The following is a 24,173-nucleotide window of genomic DNA, read 5'->3' on the forward strand; positions in this document are numbered from 1 at the left end:
CAACAAAACAGTGCGACAAACCACGCGCAACTTTTTTGATCGCCAATCACGATTTCGTAAATATCTCTCTTCATTTTAAAAAAAAAATCAATTAATTGACCAATCTTTCCAAATCACCTACATTTCTTGATTTCTTCTAAATGACAGCAAGCCAGATGGAATAATTTCACAGGGTGTTTAGTATCAGAACTATCTTTAATCCAAGTAAGCTTTTTGATATTTCGGTAGGTTATACTTTGGAGATAAATGCAAATGATTAAACTTGCCTTGAAGCACTGAAGTAGACCAAAGAACCCAAATTTCAGCCTATATAAGACCACATCATTTCAATCACGTGACTTCAGGGAGTGGGTGTGGACATGAAGGATGCCACTGCATGGCAAATTCACCCCCCCCCCCAAAAAAAAATAAAGAGAATGCCCCACCCTCAACCACAAATTAATTGTACATGTATATCTCAAAACTCGAACGCAAATAACCACAGATCCACACAGAAAATTGTAGACAAACATCGTACAAGGTTTTTAATCTTATATCTTACAATGGTAAAAGTTTTCTTTCAATAATAATTACAGATTTTTTTTCACAGTGATAGAGAGTTGTTTCTGATTACTTTAAAGACAAAACAATTGATATTAGTAAGTGAATTTCACAGCGTGCAGTTGGTGTCAAAAATAACGAATTTTTTTAGTCAGTGCTGTTTTCTGCAACAGCCTTTTTGTGTGCATATTATACATATTGATCTATTTTATTTATTGTAAAAAAAGAGAAAAATGACAGCCTTTTCTTATAAACCCTGTTTAGAATAAGAACAGTAGATACGTAACCTTGTCTCGCGCTTAAACTGACGGAAAGGAAAAATCGCCAGCGATAGTTTGTGAGTTTTATGTATGATCCACTTCAAACATGACGAAAGAATATGAAATCCCCCAAATCTATTTTTTTGTAATCAACACTTTCTTTCATTTTTTTTTTTTTTGGGGGGGGGAATTTAAGGTAGATTTTCTTTAAGTAAGAACAATTATCTTTCTAAGCTCTTGCTTGGAACAGCAAAACGAGGAAACATAATCAAGACTGGCACTAATTCCACAATGTCGAAAATGCCACGATAACGATCGACGAGAAAACTAGGAACACGACCACGATTGGCGGCCGTGATATGGTTTCAGTAAATTATAGTTCTGTTTTGGGGTTTACCATGCATCCTCACTTTGGATCATGCATTTTCTTATTTAAAATATTGGCATCTTGGTTGGCAGTTAAACAAAACATTAAAACAAGCTTCTCAAGCACAAAATATACCATATCACAAAGGAACCAAAACGTAAACAAGGTTTTTTTTTTCTTCAGTTTTTAACAAAACCGAAAAAAAAAACTCTACACAATGTTCTGCAACATGACTCGTTTTCTAGGCGGGGTGTAATTAAGTTCCGCTTGTGTGGAGTTCAGCCGTCACCATGGCAACATGAAAACATTCCTTATTTACACACATTTTATTGATCATAAAAGGACGCCCATAACATGTGTGCTCAATTAAACAATCAAGGTAGAACATCAGCGTTCTATTCTCCTCGTCTGATACTAAGTACCACACTCGCAGACTGTCAAACGATGATAAAACATGCAGAAACTTTCCAGATTGTATTTCGAGGAAACTCAAATCGAGCGTACGAGGATTTCCGTAGACACACAGCCGACAATTTTATATGCAAGAGAAAGTTGCAAATATTTGACATGTGAAGAACACTGGGTGCCTTCTTTAAGCCAAAAGATAAGCCTTTATTATTAGACGCAACCTTAGAACATTACACAAAACAGCTACGATACAATATAGACCCGGTTTAAAAAATAAAAGTCTGGTGCCTTGCAAGTGACACTATTAATTAACCCTGTCCTGTGCGTCGGGAACGCATCAAACATGGCAGCCTCCGTGACAGCCTCTATAATGTCCATGAAATGGTACCGCTTGTACAAAACTTTGCATTGTGTGTAGACATTTTTTTTAAGAATTAAGGAAGCTTTTACATGTACTTGGTTTTGTGCCGGATTGTGAATACTATAGTGAAGAAACATGTGCTTGATTCTTGACAAAGTCTCACTGTTTTGGTGAAATTTGGTGCTCCTGGGACTAGTGCTTCCATCTCATACAATTCATCACGCACAAAATATATCAGACGCGAATTATATGAACAGATATATTAACCAAATCACACACATAAATTCCAATAACGTCAACTTATTGGTGTCAAAATAAGAGTTGTGTTCGAATCAAAGAAATATTCCTGACTTAAAAGGTACTTATTAATACCCTTTGATTTTTGCTGTTGATATTTTTATCAGACGCTCAATAAAAGTCATTATAATGGCGAAACAAACACGTAATATCCACGAACAAAATGTATCTGACGGAATTCATATACGGCTGTTTTGGGAACGCGGATCTGAGTTTTTGATTTATGAATCGTGTGTTTGAGCGTGCTTCGAAAAAATGGCAAAATATAATTTATAATTCAAATGTAAGATTCAAGTGAAGATCCAGAGTCACCGATGTGACGTTTTGATTCCTCAGTGCAAAATTCTTGTACACACTTTCAACACAACCGACACATTTATCTCCTTGTTTCACGATCGTATCTCTTCAGAAAGAAGATACCTCCCACGTTTGAAAAGCAAACAAAAAAACAAGACGATGATCATACGTCATCCCAGTGAAATATTAAGACGAAAAAAAAAAGAATCTAAAAAAAAAAAAAAACAAACAATCTACAGAAATATAATCATAATTATATAATTTTTGTACATTTACACTTACGCTATGTAGTACTATACAAGCAAGTCATCCCGTGTGTTTACATCAATGCAACAATGTTCATTTTGGAGGCGAACTTTTCAAGTCTTTTTTTTATGTCTAACCATACCGACTCAAAATAGCTGATCGTTAGTGTTAAACTACTTACAATGTTTTTAGTTGGTTTTCACTCAGGTTTAGGCATGTAATACCAAGCTTTTAAAGCACAGAGTTGGGGGTCATGCACACAGAAGGAAAGATACGGGTAAAAACCTTTGGTTTACAGCTTTAGCTTAGCGTCATTGCTGTCTGTGCGTGTGGTTTTTTTTGTTTTAGTTTGCGCTTAGCGCCCTCTCCTTTATTTCTTCCATAATGCAAACATCAATCTTGAAATCTTACATCAATATAACACCACAACAGGATAAGATATCAAGGGGCCATAACTCTTTGAAAATTAAAAGTTGTTTTTAAACCTTCTCCTTTCAGCTACACAGAAATGCCAATACATGGTACCTCTGAAATTAAGACCGCCGCCATTTTGTGGCGGTGGTGTAATGGCAAGCACCGATGTTCATCATACTCTCTCACACAAAAACACTCTGGTTTTTCCCCCTCAATTTTATTCAAACGTTAGACACGCCCATCACCTCCTGAGTTTGCAGCTTAAGGCTTTTGCAAAACAAAAATCGGTCAACAGACCGAAGTTACGGCATCACGACGACACACAAAATGCCGTTACACGGCAGTTTGTCCTCCGAAATTCTCTCAGGGCAACAATAGCCGTGGAATTTGTTTAGTCTGATCCATTTTTTTACCTTCGGTGAGTTGCCAGATTTTACTCAGGAATCAAGACCGGGAGCAGTTTTTGCGTGTGTTTTCATCATTACACTGGTACTGTTCTTACATTAAATGTATACAAGTACCGAACTCTCACAATCATCTTTTTAAAACCCTTTATTACAACAGCCAAATTTATTTTTTTACTCTTTAGAAAAAATTAATACTCTTTGGCTCAGAGTCACTGTCTCAGCAGATGGGAGGCCACTCATCAAACAGCCGTTGAAGCAAAAAACCTTTCGCGTTCTAGCGTTATCACGTGGTAATTATGAGAGTCTGCGATTTGTTGGAGTGGCAATTTCCCCCGGCTGCCAAACGGCCGTTCCGTGTCTCACTTTCTCTTGCTGTGGAGCATCTCCATGAGTAGACTGTTGTATGGTACCTCGCCTTCCATATGCCGGCTGTACAGGTATTGCTCCCCTCGCTGACTGACTTGCCGGATCTCGGGGAGAACGCGAAGCATCAGGCCGAATTTGTCGTTGATGCCTGGGTAGTTCGTCATCGTGTAGTCCATCAGGGAGCCACTGATACGGTCCTGACAATTATCGATGATGTGCTTGTCTTGGAGTGTATTTACATCTGAAAAACCAGAGGGGAAAATAACTGATGTGCTATACAGAATTCCTGACAAACAGAACCCGTCTTTAAATCACACCAATTCTATTTTATTCTTTTCAAAGGCCCAATATCAGATCGGGTGCAACTTAATGAGAAATCAGAGACAAAGACCCCTATAACAATGCGTCAATTTTAATCATATTGCGAAACTCAAAAGTTAAACCTTAATTTGCAATTAACTGAACAGACCAACAAAAAGTGAAAAAATCCACAAACGTGTGCTGATGCGCTAGCTGCAGAGTTAAAATAGCAAGACTGCCGATATAGTGGTTTAACTACGAGTCAATTGAACATTTATATTCTGCAAATTTAATAAAACAAGAGAAACATTTATTATCGTGGTGAAATGGAAAACACTTATCATATTTGGGTGTTTGAATTCATTGGTTAATTTGGGTATTATGGCCAATTTTGCAAACTGTTAACCTTTTGCCGCGATAAAACTTTTTACTAATATAATATATGGCCTAGTTTGTTTACATCTTGAGGAAAGATTATCAGTACATTTTCTTGTGTACACATTACTGTTACACACACATAACTTGCGTCTTTTTTCCCCAATCAATTTCACGAATAAAGCAAACCGAATTTTGGGAGATTTCTTTTTCTGTATTTTTTTTTTTACACGCGGTTTACGGAAGGTTCTACCGCCGTATATTATGGCTCACACCCGTGCATGCGGCAAATTATCAGCAAGGATGGAGTAATGTATGAATCATCTTGGCTATTTCACGTGCACACCTCGATGCGTAATTAGGCTTGCAAAGGAGCGGGGACGGGGAACGAGAGGAAGAAAAAAAGGTATGGATATAGGAGAGGAGGGAAGGCCAAAAAAAAAGACACTTCCACCCTGACGACCTTGGCACACGGCGTATTATGGCAGTCATGAATGTGATTAACAGCGACGGAGCAGCAAGCGACAAGCCCAGGGAAGCTAGCCAGCGACGGGCCGAAGTCGGTGAAGGAAAAGCTGATGGAGATGTTACGAGACATACGAGGTACATCTTCTATCTATCCATCTCTATAGGAGTGGGCAGGGGAATGGGGGGGGGGGGGGGTTGGACCACAGATGTACGACGTACGCGCGCATGGAATGAATAGGGGCTTTTTGGCTTTTTGTTATTTCGGAGATAAAGACCCAAGATAATGATATTTTAGAGGCGGTGGTGATGACGGCCGAGCGTACGGCGAGCCGCTCGGGATGGGTTGACGCCACTGGATTTTGTCTCTTTTGGGGGTAACTAACGTCGATATATCGGTGGTCACCCAGGAGTCCTTAGGGAGCCCCATGCCCGTGTTCGGTGGGCGGCGATGCCCCGCCAAGGTCACGCCGTGAAATTGAGTGAGCCCACGGCGTGAGAGAGAAAAGAGGGGCTTGGCTGCCGTGAAGCAGCGGTTAACAGCGCGGAGTGGAGCATCGGCGATGACTGAATGACAGCCTAACGCTTCTTATCACTAGATAACGACAAGTGGTGCTTTCTCTTTCCCCCCACTGCCTCTTCATATGCCCGTAGCTGTTATTAAAGTGAACGCTGACATCTTCAACGGCCGCGATAATTGAGAAAAAACAGTGAGGGGAAGGGGAAGAAAAATTGCATTTAATCTGCAGCACTCGAACCAGTGCAAAGATGGACATATTTTGATCGAGGTACACGACAGAAGATACATGTACTTCATTATAAGAAGATGTCACAGGCGCTGACACAAACCAAGTGCTATATATTTCTGATTGATGTGGCAGTAAAACCACCCAATTAAGCCCTCCCCCAGAAAAAAAAGATCCTCGTATTGTTTCTCTAATCAAATTGGAATCCCCAATCGCTGACCTGGGCCACAATGGCAGGCCGCCCCGGCTCATACAAGCCGCGGCCTTCCGCTTCCATTTAATTTATTCAGCCACAAAAGCGCGGGTAAAAAAAAAATTATTAATAAATGACGTCTCGCGATTTACAGGGACAAGCAAGCCGCCTCTCCCAATCGAGGGGTCACTTTTGTTGCTGACCTCGGCCGGGGTATAATATTCATTGTCTTGCTGACTTGATTAGAGGAATGACGTAGCCCGATTAAGGGTCTTTCTCTCCTTCTCCCTATCGAGGGGTCAATTGCCGTGACCTCGGTCGGGACTTTGTCTGGGTACGGGACAAAACTGGTTTACGATTCTGAACACAATCAAACTGACACGAAGTGAAAGACTATGAAGGTCCGCCAGATATACAAACACAGACAACAGATTATAGTAAAATGTATAGGACATTCTAGCTGGTTTTACAGGACCGTTTTTTTTTTTCATTTCACCGCAGTGCTTGATCCAACAGCTAATCAACATTCATACAATATATCTCCTTGATTGCATCTGCTAGGAAATGAAATGTAATTCCACCCCAGGCATTCTTACAAATACAATGGTTGATTTTCCCCCTTACGATTTGCCACTTAAGGCAATAGGAGTATTGCTTATTAGGTTTTGAAAGATCTTGTAATGTTTGCAAGAAATCAGCTTCTTCAAATTGTTAATATTTTTTACGAATAGGCAAGATAAAGTTCCTTTAATGTTTTGCTGTTATTAATGATGATACTTGCAAATGATGTTCAACTGGACTTGAAGACAAACCCAATTGTATGGTCCCATGGCTACAAGTGCATGGCCAAACAGGTGCAAATGCCATTAACTGGTAAATAAAGAGTAACTTATTTTAATGGCAAGAAAAGTCCGAGGTTCGATGCACTCCTCGTATAATTATTCATGGGGTGTTATTCAATTTCATGAATAATTAACTGGCTTGACATTTGAATAAAGCTATAGGTTCATACATAATTCGTTACTTGTATGATTGATAATGAATAATTCATAAAGATGAATAATTCATGAAACTTACCAGGGTTTAGGAGGATGAGGAACTTGAGACACACATACTCCTTGTGGTCGATTTTGAGGTCGCGCATGCGCGCGATGATCCGGACCATCTGGTCGGTCAGGTCCCCCATCCCCATGGCTGCCAGGCCTATGGGAAGCATAGTGGAGTCAATAGTCTGGCCCGTGATCAGGAGGATGCCGTCGCCATGGTGATGGGACTGCCGGTACAGGTGGTCAAAGACTAGCAGCTGGCTCCACGAGTTCTGCAGGAGCTTCATCTGGTCCTCGACCTGGGTGGAGGAAAGAAATTCGAAGCACCAACAATTACCGCGGGGTGTACAAAATCAGTATTAACAAACGAATCTGTGTAAGCCGATGTCTAGTTTAAACTTCGTCTCCATAACTCGAGATTCACAACAACAAAAAACTTCCGACCCGATGAAACTACACCAACCATTGGCCTTTGTGTGACAGGATTTGGTGTGGCTAAATTAATGGAGAATGGACCAATTTTGTACTGGAGCCTGTCAAGTCAGGCGACTGAAATCACGAAGCTTAAGTCTGGAGCCAAACACGGAGACGAAGCCAGGATTCGTAAACCCTTCGCCACAATATTGTCAAGCAAACCTTAAAGTCTCTGTCAAGAAGTTGGTTGTGAATATCATGTAAAGACTATTATACGCAATATACTCGGGGCAAGTACTATAGTAGCAAAACACCTAATTGATATTTCAACACAACTGTTAAAAAGCCCCATAACAAACGTCGTCCGAGCGAAAAGCAATGTCCATCGGACCACGGGCTTTATACCTATAGCCAAAAACCACCGGACAGACGGTCAGGGGACATTATTGTCCACCATACCCGCGCTTCATTTCCTAAACGCAGCGTGGAGGGGTCAGACTGGACGGTCGGTGCCGGAGTTCTTCCATGACCGACTACGCCGCAATCGCACGTCCATTGTGACCAAGGCGGAAACGATCTGGACAGCGTATATTATAGAGCTTCCCTGCATATGCGCATTGCAATGGCATGAACGCCATCTGTCTTGTATAAATTAGTGATTACATTGCTAATAGGCACGAAGCATGCATTGTTCATATTAATAATAGCAATCATAAAAGAGGAGACTGCATAAAAAAAACTGGGAATGGCTATAAAAATTATTTCTGCTGCAGTATGGGCAGTACGGCAAGTGGTTTAGTTTTCGTTTTACCGAACTCCTCGAAATTAAATACAAAAAGACAATGAAAATAGTATTTAATACATCACTTGTATTTGAATTAGGTACTGCTAGTCCAACCAATTATTAGCTTTAATGCACAAAAAGATACATTTTAACTGAACAACTGGGAAGGGAGTGTATACTGATGGATAAACTTCATCATTGTTCATCTGGGAACGAAATTTGGGTTATAAATTTGAACTGAACAAAACTAATGTGAATGCTTTATTAATGCTGTTCCTAAGACACAAATGTATTTCAAAAATTCCAAATCAATGCATATTATTCAGCAAAGTCATATACTTTCTCCCCTTCCGATTTTTTTGTTAGTAACAACCATTGATTTCTCGCGTACGCAGATAAATTATCTCCCAGTCCATTCCTCCCCTTTCCCTCCGCCGCACTCCGCCGCGTTCCACCGCCAATTATAATCGGAAAATTTACGGGAGTTTTTTTTCCACCGTGGCAAAAGCTTGTTTCATTCCCCGTGAGCTCGGGCGAAGCCACGGTACGTACCGAGTCTGATTGCCTGGCAGACCATCTCGAAAACCCTGCCCGTATATGCGTGCGTCCGCTGCCGGCCTGGTGTGTTTTTTCCCCTCTCTTTTATTGTCGAGATGTAAGCGTCCAGTCAAGCGAAAATAATTTGGCCATATTTTTTTAACGGAGGTTTTGCTATCTGCGCTATCTTCCCATTGTGTTGGCGGAATCTCTCGGCAGTATCTGTGGACAGTATACGGCCGGGATTATTCCACTGCACGCGATCCGCTAGTAGTAGTAGCGTGCTTGGTCATTGCTCGAAGCTATATCATGTCTGTTTCGTGCAAATGCTGTACATAATAATATTTAGATCCTATTTTTTTGGTTCTTTGATAATCCCACAGACTGATGATATATGCAACATAATCATTGTGTAAACACTGTGCAATATTGTATTTTTCAATGTATATGAACAAAATGGCGTCTTTTAAAAGAAGTGATCAACATGCTGTATGCTGTATGAATCATTTCAAAGAAAGCTGTTGTTTTTATTTTATTTGCCAGTTTGATGGACAAACGCCCCTTTACAATTTAACATGTCTAATCAAATTTGGAGAAAAAAAACACCGCCAAACAGACGTCATTCGAAGCGGTGGTTCGTGAATTGCTCAATATTATTTTGTGTTCTGCTTGAATTGCATGGGAATTTCTTACCAACATGATGCAAAACCTTTCACACAAAATTGGACAGCAAAACTAGGGTATAAAGATTTAGAAGAAAAATATGTCCATTCTTGAAATATATTACAATCAAGGCGGCCTGACGTATCGATCTTTAAAAAGGCCGCCTTATTTTTTTTTTTTTTTGACTTGTATATTTCAGGTCACTCCAGTCAGAAAGCAGTTTGCATCAGTCTTATTCGTGTTGATCCAAGTTCTGGAAATATTTAGAACGAATCTAGATCTCTAAAGGTTTTAAGCAATTTCCTCTTTTTTATTTTTGAAGTCTAAGTTTGGAAGAAAACATTGAATTCTCACCTTGAGTTCTTTGAAGTACAAGCTATTCCTTGCCCAGTCCACGAAGGAGAAGAGAGTTTGGTCGGCAAGCTTGCAGATCATACTGAAGAAGTCACCGGGCGGTGTAAGGCTCATCTGACTCTGCAAGAAGGCAGCCACTTTGGCTTGAAGCTGGGAGTGGTCAGGCTCACTTCGCATCAACTCAAGGATGAGATTGGGGGTTTGATCGGGCTCCGATTTGACCGAGTGGAGGAGCGGGGATGTGCTGGAGGAGGCAGGGGGAGCAGCCGGCGGTGGAGGCGGGCTGGAAGTCGGGTTCTGCGGATGCCCCATGGCCGATGTGGTGTAGTTGAGAGGCTGCATCTGATGGTGGTTGTTGCTGCTCACGGGGCCCCCGGTCACAACCACTCCGCTGGGGTAACCGTTGTGCACCAGCGACGTGGGCTGGGCGAGATTCATCAGCGAGGCTTGCTTGTTGTTCATCATGGGGTCCCGTATGACCACGGCGGCCGGCGGGTACAGGGGCGCGCTCTTGGACGCGGCCGCCTGGATGTTCTTGATCGCCATGGATATGTCCGGGTTACCGGGAGCGGAGACGGCCCGGCTGCTGGCGATGATGCGGTTCCGTTGCTGCTGCTTGAGGGCACGGTCTCGCTTGTACATCGGTCCGAATTTGTTGCGACCACCGCGCATTCTGTCTGGTCTCACGGCTACAAAAAAAAAAACGAACAAAAAGAACAAATTTAACAAAACTGTGATTTTTAAGGCTTTGCATGTTGGTCAGTACAACCAGGATACACTATCCCGTGGTATCAAATCTATAAGACAAATTTGGTCTGAAAACGCTGCATGAACAACCATCATCGTGAAATTAAACTGTAGCATCAATCTCACATGACGAATTCTTTCACTATTCCTTTCTAAAAAAAATAATAATAATTAAAATTCCATTTTAAATGAATCACAGCCTCACGAGTCTCATAAAGCAAGGAAACAACGAAATCTCATTTTAAACCTCAAGCAAAATGACCAGGCCATACTGTATACAGTGAGTACACAGTGTTTATAAACACAAATGCGCCGGTAAAGGGCAAAACCCTTGAATTTACAGCACCCCGCTGCAAATTACATCTTGTGAATATCTGTTTGGTATCACCATATTGTGTGGTTATTCCAAACCCACATACATACATCTTAACAGTTTCATATGAAATACAAATTGCCTGAGGGAATAATCAATTAACCATGCAAAATGGTGATTTAACAAGCAACTTTTCTGAGCCGCGTACGTATCATTTTAAATGGTCCCTTATTATTGTACATGTATTGGGAGTGCGAGTCCTCCCCGGCTTAAAAAAACCCAACAACATTATATTGCCTAGAAAACAGTCTAACGTGCACCCAACTGACTACAGTAGCTTTGCAGCTTAGTGCAGATTTAGACTCCTTTCCAGTCGAATCAGAATTTCGACTCACCACATGCATAAACCAAAGTCCACAGCGGTGCGCCTTGCGGTCACCCAAAGTTCATACTATAGTTTGCGGTTTTGTAACCCAGCATGAAAAGTTTCCGACCCAATAAGTGGTACTAATTTTATTGCAAGACTTAATAGTAAGAACTCACGCGAGTAGTGCCGAGCCTTATTACATATCCCGTTTGTCCTTTTTTTTTTTTAAACTGTGGTGATTTTTACAGTGTGAGAAACTATATTGTGTATATTTAACACTGTTTTGTATATAAATTGATTCGGTGGTCCAATATATACACATGGTGTTATTTTTACACAATTTGTTTGCAAAGTAAATTTAAAATTCGAGGATCACAGGAAATGTCTGTCTGAGTTTATCATCCCACCCCCCCAAAAAACCCCAAATCAAATATCATAAATATGCGCCAAGTTCGACATAATCATTCATAAAGGCATATCAACAAAATTAACACATTTTCAGTGCTACACCAAGAATACATGTATCATTTATGTTACATAATTATTTCCCGTTGTCTGCGTCAAAGAAAAACGTAACATCTGGTGGCCATTTGAAGACAAATAAAAAAAAGAAGAAACAATACACATCATCCCTCAAAAACAGACACAGATACTTGATCAAGGGTTTCCCATTTCTCTTTCCACGGGATCATGGTTTTGAAAACCTTCTTCTCTCATGCTTGACAAGCGTGTCTTGTTTTGTTGTTGTATTGTCGATGGTCAAGCGAACGTATAGTAGGCGAGCAATCATACAAAGCATGCCCGGCTGGCCTTCCCCCAATGCCCGCCACACTCACCATAGACAAGTGGCGCCGCCTTAATTCCATTTTAACACGATCATGATCAATTCTTATTTAGTCAATGGAAGCCCACCGGCTCCGCTAATACATTTTCCCTCCCAATTTCGACAGAACATTTCCCCCTCTTCTTCTAATTTTTTTCTCCCGGATTCGCGAACCGGTCTCTCCGGCCCTAGCCCCGTCTTCGCCTGTCATACCCGTTTGTTTTTTCAGCAGTCTGAGCTCGATTTATCAAAATAAAAAAAAACAAGTCTGGTTACTGCGGACGACTTTGTTTGAAATCGCACCAGGGAACTCCAAGGAGCCAGACTGTGATTTTAGGCTCCCAAAAAAAATACAACTTCTGTGGTATCGATCGAGTTGTGTTTTTAACGGCAAGGGTATTACATAAACAAAGACTTGTTTGGCGAAACCCGTGCCAAAAAAACCCTTAGGCCATACTGGTCAATTAATTGTTTTGTTTGAATAGGATCAAACGCCAAGTTGACCGTTAAGAGTGGCACCAATAATTGTCAAGCAAGCTACGAAAAAAAAAGCTTCCAAGGTCTGGCGTCCACAGTCAGTTGCTAAATGGAGCAAATCGCATCTACGCAACCTTCACCCACTAAAATCTCGATAACGGGAGCACCAGGCCAATGCAGCTTGCCATAGCGCATTTTCAAAACACTGCTTTATAGCAGAGAAAAACTCAGCGAAGTTGGCAAACCTTTTTAAAGCTGGAAACCTGTCGAAGGCACAAACACAACACTCAAATGACCTTAGATGGTGGTTTTCTCTTTAGTATCAATAGGTAAGTGAGCTCGTTAGCACAATACAGAATTGAATTCACAGACTATGGTTGCTCCTGAATAAAACACAAGTCACTCGACCATTTTAAGGGTCGACTCAAACGAGGTAAATTTCACAGGCAACTTGGAACCCTCTGGAAAAACCACAAACATGTTCCATTAGTTTACAGAAATTCCTCAAATGTTTAGACACTGAATTAAAGATCAGCTACTGTGATATTAGCCAGGAACAAGTTGTCGTAAAAATAACCTTGCGTAACATGCTAGCCTATATTATGGCGATGGATTGAAATATGTATTTGAGGCATGTATCGGAACCAACTCACCTTCCAGCTTCATGCCGACTTTGAGACACTTCTGGAACCGGCAGTACGGGCATCGTTTCCGCTGCGTCTTGTCGATCAGACAGTTCCTGTTCTCGATGCAGGTGTACACTTTCTTGTTCTGCACCGTGCGCTTGAAGAAACCCTTGCAGCTCTCGCAGGTCAGCAGGCCGTAGTGGTAGCCCGAGACCTTGTCGCCACAGACGGGGCAGAACTCGTCGAATTCCGGTTTGACCTCACTCTGCTCGAAGTTGAAGTCCATCCTGAGGGGCGGGGCTGGGAAGTAAGGAGAGTAACCTGGGTTTTCAGTGATGGGAATGTAGGCAGGGAGAACTGAGTTTTTGGTTACTTTTCGACCACGGCATCAACGAAAACTTTTTGTCACCAAAAAGTCCCAATTCCAGAGGCTGGCTTTTCAGTGCTGGAAAATGTCCTTTTCCGTTGAGAAAGGGCTTTTGAACTTACCGAGAAGCCTTGTAACATGAAAATGGATTAAGTAAAACTTGAGTCAAACCCTAAATATTTTTAAGTCCAGACTGAATTATTTTCCGAATTAAATTTTCTCATAAGTAGGGTACATTCATGATGTTACAAATTAGTACAGATTTCGATGTGAAGTTTTGGAATTTGACGGTAGAGTCGGCACTTAGGCGTCGTCGAGTTCCCCAATTTTACCAGCCGCGCGCTCCTCTAGGCACGCCACAACCGCCGGAGCTAGACCGGGGAAATCGGTCCCAAAACACGGCCCGGATCTCCCCGCACGCACGCCGCTTAATCTCAGATGCCCGAGGGAACAAAACCCACAAACGGACACAATAAAAAGGCGTGGTTAATATGATGTCCGTAATAGTAGGTCAAGATCGTGTGACCACATGCATGAAACCAACAAAACCCAATAGGCTTTGGGTGATTTCCCCCCGCCGGCCTGAATATTTTATAGGGACCGCTATTTCATTTCCGATCAAAATCAGTATGACACATGACCATGGACCTATAGCTCCATGATATGACCGAGGACTAGGATTATAAGCGGGGAAATAGGAATATATTGTTTCCTCGATAGTAGTGACGGCTCTATCTACTTAGTGTCATAAATCATTCACTGAGTTCGTAGTATTTAGAAGCAGGTGGAATGCGTGTTGGGGAACCATGCATAATAACGAATGCGTCCAATCTACCAACAAAACCCAACAAAACTGCGCGCGTCCAAACAGACTTTTCAACTGTTCTTCCGTGGCGGTAACGAAATCATCCTTCAATTGAATTTCGTGCTTGTATAACCACTAACTATTGCTTAAAATTTCAATCTACACAAAATATGACACACTGACCCGTTCCGGATCACCACATCGCCTGGGGCTAGTTTACGGGTGACGAGTTTTGAAAGTTTTACCATTCAATATGAACGTGGACACTGCCTAGGGAACGTGGGGTTAGATTTTTTTCAGATCACAAATGATCCGAAAAGAAGTCGGTTTGTGCGTGTGAAGCCGGGCCCCGCCCATTTCGGTCATATTAGGTAGCCTGAACGCGCATCACATTTTGCAATGGCAATGTAACGACATAAACATCACCTCAAACATTATGGAAAACAACTTTGCTTCAACAATCCACATTCAGGAGTGTCAACGTATACTATTCTCTCTTGAAAGGCTAAATTCGTAGGAAAGAGAAGTTTTCAGAGAAGTTTTGGAGACAGTTTAATTATGAGCGGCTTAGCAGATAACATCTTGAACAGAAATATATTGCTAAGCAAAGGCAAGTAACCAGCCAAAATGTCACGTAGTGTATATTGCTATATAGTGACTGGTTCACGGCCGATAATTGCATAACACTTCAAATTTTCTCAGCATTTATTACTGCTTAACAACAGTGCCATATGGCCTATTGGGCCTTAATGCACTAAAATATAGGTTTTTTTCTTAAATAGACTGATTGCATTCAGGAACCATCTTTGAGGCATGTTTTGTCATGTTAATTCATTAACAATGAACAAGAGGCCTACTGACGAGTATTCAAAAGCACATACCTCAAATGCATGTATAACTGCAGTTTAAACGATCTATAGTATAGTTGTTTCTTTTGCTGAACTTTCTCCTTCTTTTACAACTTTTACAACTGATGGCAAAAAAAAATTCTACCACAGGGATAGTTTACTCAACGCCTGGTAAGTATGGTCATTTTGATTTTGCAGACTATATATCGTCCTTGGTGTTAATAATCACATGGACCTGCAGCTAATTTTATGGTTTCATGTGGACACGCATGGGTACCAGACACAAGCACGGAGATAAATACTGTCACCTAGCAACGTCAATTCAAGCCATCCACAGGCTCCATATTTCCGAATAATTTGATAAAAAAAGCTGACTGTTGCAGCTCGAGTTGCTCTATGGTTAGACTGTACATGTACATGAGGTCATCGTCACTTTAAACTGAGGAAAACTGAAGGGCCTAGAAACATTCCCAATGATAGAGCGGACCACAGCAAACTGTTCACCTTTGTGAATTCTATTATTTGACTGTGTGAAGAAGCTCTGTACGCCAACCCATTGGAAGCCCCACCGAAGAGCCGGTGGAATACTTGAAACAGTTTATTCTGTACACACAAAAGTATTGTCTATCTTTACCCCCGTTGTGCAAATATGCCAATATTGGTCCCAGACAGTAAACAATCGCTTCCAATTCACACTGCTCACATGGACGTATATACCAGATTTTTATTTGTTCAGTGTATGCACGGAGTCGACAGATTTTATTATGCATATATGCAAGGCGCACGTTTTCTGCACAAAGTTACGATGCACCATTAAAAAAAGATTCCAATAATAAGTACAAGACTCTTTTTTTTTACCTCGCGCTCATGTTCCCCCCCCCCCCCCACAATACATGTGCACAATAACTGGTGCATAATTGTGACACAGTTTGCGCTCCATACGCCACGGAGCTCGCAGCGCTGATTAAGAGGTCATTGGAACCAACCATTCTCGAGACCAGGTGCGATTGAAACCGGTAAAAGTTTTGTGGAGGGGACAGACCGTGTGCAATGCTGTAATAATGTTCACTGTCCGCACTTCCAAGGATTTTTTTCGATAAGGAGTTGAGTTGATGGTTATCACGGCGGCATCACACAACCCATGGATACCGGGTATATTCGACCATTCGACAGGCATTATGACTAATTTACTTATCGGTAGATATCGGTACCACATGTATTTTAAACAAACGCAGAGCTTCGAACTTCGGCTTCTGTTCCAAATATCGGGGTCAAAGAACTGCAAGTTTCCAATAGCCTTTGATTATTATTGTCACGTGAATAAAGTGTGCCTTAAGTACGCACAGAATGCGACACAATGCAGTTTTTTTTTACATTTCAAAATGTATGGCCATTTTAAGATTATATTCCCTCTAACTGGACCAGTTGCTCTTAAAGGGGATGTCTCGTGGCGCTCGTTTGGTTTCTAATGTCGTCGGAGGCGTTAGCTGGATAAGGACACACTGCAGACCACACTGTGCACCACTGGTTTTTTTCTCTCCAAAAGTCCTACCCCAGAGTGTCAAGATATCGTTATTCTGCTTCGACAGTGGCCCCAAACGTAGCCATGCATAAAGAAAACCTAACAAACTTTTTTTTTTATTGAATGAAAGTCCCAAAGAAAGGGCGTGACCGAATCACAATGGCGGCTGGAGAACACAAATCCAACACATCGATTGGTCTACTTCGCTGGGTTCGGCACCGGCGCGGTGTACACAAGGCTAAACAGCTACGACTTGAATGCCCATGTACATGTACATGTACATTGCATACAACGTACATGTATATATGTACATGTACATTGTACATGTACATGTACAATGTACATCAGCTATACATATCCCTTCCGTGCTGTGGTTAATACAAAACGCTGCCTATTTGGGGCCAAATTTCTGGACACAAGTCAACAATAAGTTTGATTGCGAGGGGCGCGAATGAAACACACATCTGGTCTTTATATTTGTTTGGATCTGTCCTACATTATAATAAATGACTTGACTTAAATCAACTTAACTAAATTTATGCAAATAAGCGGCAAGGATCATGTTACACGAACCCTCTTCAAAAGCATGTTTCTCACCGACAAAAAACACACAGAGGATATAAACATGTCCAAAATCGATTATTTCGTCGGCCTAAAAACAAACTGCACATGACAAAAGCATCAACCAACACACTGCACAGCACGGTAGTGAGCCAGTTGCAGGAAGAGGGCTCTTCCAGCTTTTTTTTTTATATCAAACGGAAACAAGTGATGAATAATTATATTTATGCATTTTTTAAGCACGTAAAAGATCATAAGATCTAAACCTTGTCTTTAAATGTAAAGACAAAGCATTAGACTTTAATAATACACTGCTGTATGGTAATTTGGTAAATGATTAATATGCATGGATTTTCAAGATTGTAATGGTATGGTTTATGCAAACTGGTTGGTCCCTCGTGCCATAGAGCAGAGTCTATGCTCGTGCAATGCAACATGCTGCGCGGTGATAAACCAGTCATGCGAACTGAATTATCTGGCTGTGGTTACATAACACTTTCTAAACAACCCGGACGCGAAAATGAGGTGTGCATTAAAAATTCATGGTGGACAGAATGCGGAAATATCACAGGTTGAAATTCGGTGTGGTTACTTTGCAATTTGTTCACCCATGGAGCTGTGTTTATAGCTCCATGGTTCACCCATGGCTCACCATTCTCCAATACACAAAAATACCAAACAACTGTACTTCGACTGACTGTAGCTCAAGTGAAAACGCGTGACCAAAATACATGACCCAATGTAACACAGAATCGCAAGATGCCCCTAATGGAAATAAACGAATACTAGGTAAGCTTAAGTGAATTAATATAAAATATGACCACAATTAGTTTATTTTTTGATACAGGCCGTTCCACAGAATCGCGGTTATCAAAATTTGAGAATTTGGCGGGTAAGTTTAAGCATCCTCCATTGTTTAAGGTAAGCGATCCGAGCCAAAAATCACAAGCCCTGCCGCTATTTGCGTTAAAGACACCACAGTTTAAGATCTAGGACCCGTTTGACAACATGCAAAATTGTATTGCAAATACCCAAAACTCCTCTGAACTCTACAGAAGACTACAGAGCTACAATAAATATTGTGGGAAGCAGGGGCCGTTGCAGCAACGCGCCCGAGGGGTTTTGAGGGCGAGAAAGCTGACGGGAGCCCGTACGGTATGCTAGCGCAAGCACACTGCAGGCTCAAACACAGCACACCAACACGTCTTGTTTCTCTTCTTACTTTTACAACTTGCCAGGAAATTTTGTAGGGATACCCCATAACTTTAATAGTTCTTGTATTGATATAACCCTATACACGGCATTTGCAATAAAGAACAGTTATATCTCATGTTGATTTCAACCACTTTTGGTATACTGTTAGTATAAAACTTATAAAAGAAAATCGAATACGAATTGAATACGTTAGGAAGGTTCGCACCACCACATCAGCATCTAGCTGTTCAATAGCAGCCCATTATAACCTCTCAAAAGCCCTGGCTATTGTGCACCACTCTCGAAAAGTAAGCTGCTTGGAACCTTTCTCCATGTTCTAACTTATAGTTATTCAACACCTTATGTTGTTCAGTGTTTTTTTTTAATGCGGACGGGAAAGAAAAGGGGAAGCACAATCGGGCTATCGTAGAGTGTTTGAATATAAGGTAGGGTGGATTAATGGTTGTGGATAATGTGATCCACTAGCTAAGGCCTTCTTCTTAGTACGAGTTTTTCTTATTCTTTCGGAGTTTTTCTTATACGAGGTACAGTCTTATATAGGAGACATGATATCTTGCTTCAAAGATCTTCAAAGATCTTCAAAGATGCTTCACATTATAGGGTCTCGCATGATAATATTGAACCACTTGTTTTAGTCTGAACTTTAGACAAAATTGGCCTACATCTTTTTGCCCGCACGAATTTGTAATATCGTGGGGATATGGTTCAAAGAACAGCACGGTACCTCGAAGTACTTTCAACTATGAAACACTCGTACCATCTGCTGTTGTTGTAAAAATGATAATGCACAATATGGTGCGGGTATATACTTACGAAAAAAATTAAGAAAAACATAGAATAATTTTTCCTGATAGTTTTCGAGAAAAAAAAATATTCGCACCAGGAAGAGCGGCGTGCTATGCATAAATGAACATAACATCGGCTGAAATAATCTCGAGAGCGGGCCATTACTGTCGTGTTTTGTTTGCCGATAAACCAATGAACAGCCAATAAACAAAACCAATCGATAAACAAGCGAATAAACAATTGCGCCGATGATGACTCCGTGTCCAGGTAAAATAAACAAACAAAGACAGAAACAATCTGGCATTGTTTTTTTTCTGAGCATCTGTCCACACGACTCTGCATAATGAGGTATCCATGGCGTTATTTTTTTTTCATGGAGAGGCGAACCCACGGCGAGTATTTTTCTATTTTTTAATCAGCAAGCTTTATACACACGACACAGTGTATGCTATGATGCGACAAACCACTAACCTTGACCTCGGTGGGACACACCATTCGGTACGGCAGTAGACGGGTCCCCGCGCCCCTCCGTATCCATCGACAAGCCACCCACCTCCGATGGTGGGACTTCGTCCAGTTCCACGCAACTCATCGCCCACGCAACGACGGACCCCGCAGCTCCGAATTCGGACAAAGTGGCTTAACTGACAAGGGGGTCCAGCTGAGTCCCAAAATCGATTTGGGAAGGGATAGAAAAACTCACTTCCCCCTCACGATACTGCTAAATGAGCCTCAGAAATATCCAGCATGAGTCGTATCGTCGATTATGATAACGGTATAGTACCACACACACGCGCTTACGTACACACGAGTCGCGCAGGGTTCGCTAGGTTAGCCGAGTGATATGCTAATGTGCACCCAGTTGAACGTGATGAGAACTACCCTTGTGCGCAGGTGCCGGACGCCGGGCTTAATATTCATGTATTCAGATGAGATACAGTCACGTTCGCATATTTGATCAGCCGAGTTGGCCGTCGGACGGCGCTGATTGGCTGGACGGCGGTTGGCGGCGCAATCCGGATCGCGTGAGAAACTTGTGCGCGCCGTGAACAGCATTTACGTGCCCGGTTGCTATTTTGAAACGACAGCGCCTAGCTTTTTTTTCTTACGAGAGGAAGAGACATCTTTCCGGGAAAAACAACACGTGAATCCTGGCGTCTTCCCCCGGATTGTTGCAGGCGCGAAAAGGAAATACAAAAACATTGCACTTTTTGTTTCAAAACCTTTCAAAATACAGATAAAATGCATCTTTCCATCCAACTTTATTTATATCCAATATCTAATTCATTTCCATCATGTTTACATTATTTATACTCGAAGACGTAACACTCCGAGTTCAACAGTTTACAATAACAATTTTCAATTTTTGTTTACATGTTTAAATCTAAATTTCGAATTGCGCCGTAAATTAAGATATTTAAATTCAATCTATTAATTTAAAACTCGAAGTTTTCGTCCGCCTAAATTTTGCTCCTTTAAATGGGACACGATCTTGTCAATTCACAAATTATTTGAATTAATTCTTCCAAAAGTCACAAAAAATTAATGACCGAGTGTACAATGAAATAAGCGAAATGGTTTCCAATAATGCTTACAGATTTGTCTTTATTTCAAAATCGTGTAAACAATTGCAAAGTAAATGGTATCGAATACAGCCTGTTATTTTCGACGCAACACGAATTCAAATTCATGTCATAATTATGAATTTTCAGCATTTTGAATTTATAAACAATATTAGAGCACATACAAACAGCACAACATAAAGCTGGTAAACAACGTTGTAATGCATAGGTTACCTAGGAGACAACAAAAAGGCCATATACAAATATTTAATGAATTCCAGACCGTTTAAACACCTGAAAAAATATTATTATTATTAATATTCTTTTATTTTTTTTTTAAGTTACCGATACATAGGCTGCAACTTACCTTTGGTAATGTTATCCATGGGCCCATCCCCGTAATCTTCCAGGGCGGGATGGGTTGGGAACAGGTAATCCACCTGTTCAGGTAACATTGGCATCGTTTGACTCAGAGCTAGTCAACACCAAGACAGAGGAAAACTCATCCAAGTCCAAAGTCTTCAAAAACAACGTAGAAGGTAAGCAAGGGGGAGGGGTAAGATTGTCCACCCGATATATCGGAAGTTTCCCCCTCTCTTATCCTTGGCAGCAAATTATCAGTTTCGGAAGTTTCAGTAAGCTCCGGGGTTTTGGGGTTTGCTGGCCCCGTTGCGACGGGTAGAGCGGTATCACGGCCCGGGTGCTTGCTCCTGGAAATCACCGCTGACAAGTAAGATTGTTGACAGCACATGTGAGCGCTCCCTACTGTCTCACGTACTGAGTGGCGTTACACAACCTCTACCAAACCTTCATTACGATTCTATGAGCGATAGCAATCTGTGTGGGGCTAGCTATATAGTCGGTAAAGTCGCGTGGTATGCCTCCATACCGTAGACTCCTGTACATGTGCATTACGGTACAGTGTACAGTATAAGCAGCTATACCGTGTAATCGCATGGCAAAGGGAACGGGCCAAGGCTACGTGGATAGTTGTCGTCACTGCGCAGGCGCGGCCAACAACTTGCTGCCCCGGAGCTGAGCCGCTACGTCATTCGCGTCATCGCCAGCTCATGAATAATGGCTTTAAAATCTGTCGTTATAACAGGAAACATACAGTATGTACAACGTACACCGATATAATGGGCTATTATTTGAGTCATTGTCGCTATATAATCGTTGGAGTGTTTTTTGTGTAATTGTGTAAAGGGCTTATAGTCTCCTTGCCATGTTGTTGATAAAAGTGGATTATATGTAAAAGGCTTACAGCGCGCAAAAAAACATATTACTTATTTTTATAAATACTTTCGAATTATATTCATTTTTAAAGACTGTTTGTGTCCGGCAACTCAGTGGCAGTCGGGAACTAGTGAGGAAAAGAGCTGTGGTTTGCCGGCGCGGCACGGACCGAAAGCGGTGCTCATTTCTCGGTATTTAATGATTGAAGAAGGTATAGTAGGCTAGGTTATGGGGAAAAATCATCGACAAAAAAAATATAAAAAATCAACAACCCCCCACATCCACTTTCTTTTCCCCTCCAGCCAAGAGGACAATATTATTCCAGGTTTGTGTCTTTAAACTAATACAGACCCTGGGTGATGTTTTTTTTCTATTAGTAGTAAGGAAACCAAGAATTCCTCAAAAACGCCTTAGGCACTGTAGTGTACCTCGCAAGCCTGAAGAAACATAAAGTATGGAGAGGAGACAATGAGAAGAAGATACAGTTTTAGAGGTGGGAGGAAAAGCCCAGAAAAATATTTTGGGGAAAACCCATGGAATCAGGCAGGGACTGAAAAAACCCAATCCATGCACATATTGGTCCAGGTGGGATTCTAACCCGGGTCAAAGCGGTGGAAGGCGAGGAAAGCACCGCTACGCTAACCTGACTCCCCTAACAAGCTGATTTCTTGTATTGAAACTTATCAAGTATCTACACAAAACTAAAACTATACGGTTACTGATGACATTAATACTAATTAAAACGAGCAAACGTGTCAAACTATGTACACAAAACTAAAACTTTATGTTACTGATGACATTAATATTAATTGAAACGAGCAAACGTATCAAAACTAAAGTCTTGAAGTCATACATGTGGAATACTCTTCTCCTGGCCTTAGAGAACAAAAGAGACGAGGAAAATGCATAAGAAGAGGCAGAAAATCTCTTTTAAAAAATGCATTAAAATGTCCAATAAAACTCACAAAGAGTACAGATAGAATGTTTTGAGCGTTTGGATATTTTTTATATTAAGAATACAACTTAAAAGATGCATTGGGTCGTTTTGGTGTCCCTTTCGTCAAACAGCGGCAGTAGTTGCAACGTGCGGCTCAAATGCATACAAAGGTTTGTGGTTTCTTTGTTTTATCTGCGGTGGTCATCTGACGACGGACTGTTATCGTAGTCCGACATCCGTCGCACTGGGCGGGGAGTATAAGCCATAAGGGGGGGGGGGGGGTGAACAAGAGGAAGATTCGTGACGACACGAGGAAGTAAAACAATATATGGAAAGGGCAGGAAAAGGGGCCCGGGATGGGGCAACTCTTACAGTGGGGAATTGGGAGAATTATTGTGGAGCAGATGTACCTAGAATTGGTCTATTCTCCTTTACTATTTTGCCGAAATGTACTGGAATAAACAGTAGTGTTATCGAGACCAGGGATTATAGGCCATGGTCTCATGTAGGTTTATACTGCTGGAGGCTCGCTTTATGTATTGGTGTCTTACATGACTACAATAGTTAGTAAGGACGGGTTTATCAGTGCAACTTTGCGGCTTCAGTCCAAACCCTGCGAGGGATGGAGGTGTTGATATTTCGTTCAAGCCCATGCCTAGCCTATTGAGTAGCATGCGCTGATTGGCAAGTGCCCCTTTGGGGCCAAGTGCCGCCTCGGTGTCCCAACAAGAAAACCCAAAATATTTTAATATAGTGCAAATAATGTTATGGTATGCGAAAGGAAAAAAAAACCTCTTGTGATGCTGATACACTGAGTGCACAGTTCAACAAGTACAATTATTATTGTCACAGGAAAAATACAAAAAACACCTGTGTTGCTGACCACTGGCGCCCGATGATATAACAATACCGACATTGACACCCATTCTACAGTCATTGCGAAACTAAACAGTCGCCAGTCCTCTGCATGGATGACGAAAAGGCCCTAGTGCACGGTCAATGTACTTTTTATTTTCAACACGCAACGTCACCAGTGACTCCGCCCACGCGCGCGTCGACTGAGGTCACGTGTTACGCGCCGGTTACGGCGCACGCGCATCTAAGACATACCACAACGGAAAGTGGCGGCCACGGTATAATT

General features: G+C 41.5%; 1 protein-coding gene across 6 annotated transcripts in view; it reads right to left on the reverse strand.

Annotated features, from left to right (window-relative positions):
• Positions 1-498: 498 nt before the first annotated feature.
• The window catches only part of LOC119734210 (nuclear receptor subfamily 5 group A member 2-like), a 31,897-nt gene continuing 8,222 nt past the window's right edge, over positions 499-24,173 (reverse strand). Inside the window, exons 1-5 of one of the 6 annotated variants that reach the window (XM_038207571.1) lie at positions 21,227-21,785; positions 13,221-13,493; positions 9,841-10,529; positions 7,120-7,387; positions 499-4,204 (exon numbers count right to left, since the gene is read on the reverse strand). In XM_038207571.1, coding sequence (XP_038063499.1) covers positions 3,957-4,204; positions 7,120-7,387; positions 9,841-10,529; positions 13,221-13,493; positions 21,227-21,320 — 1,572 coding nt within the window. In that variant the 5' untranslated portion in view covers positions 21,321-21,785 and the 3' untranslated portion in view covers positions 499-3,956. Of the gene's footprint in view, positions 4,205-7,119; positions 7,388-9,840; positions 10,530-13,220; positions 13,515-19,768; positions 20,156-21,226; positions 21,786-24,173 lie in introns of those variants that run through there. The other 5 variants (XM_038207570.1, XM_038207569.1, XM_038207568.1 and 2 more) reach the window with 5 other exon arrangements.

The sequence above is a fragment of the Patiria miniata genome, unplaced genomic scaffold (assembly GCF_015706575.1).
Source record: "Patiria miniata isolate m_02_andy unplaced genomic scaffold, ASM1570657v1 HiC_scaffold_27, whole genome shotgun sequence".
Taxonomy (NCBI): domain Eukaryota; kingdom Metazoa; phylum Echinodermata; class Asteroidea; order Valvatida; family Asterinidae; genus Patiria; species Patiria miniata.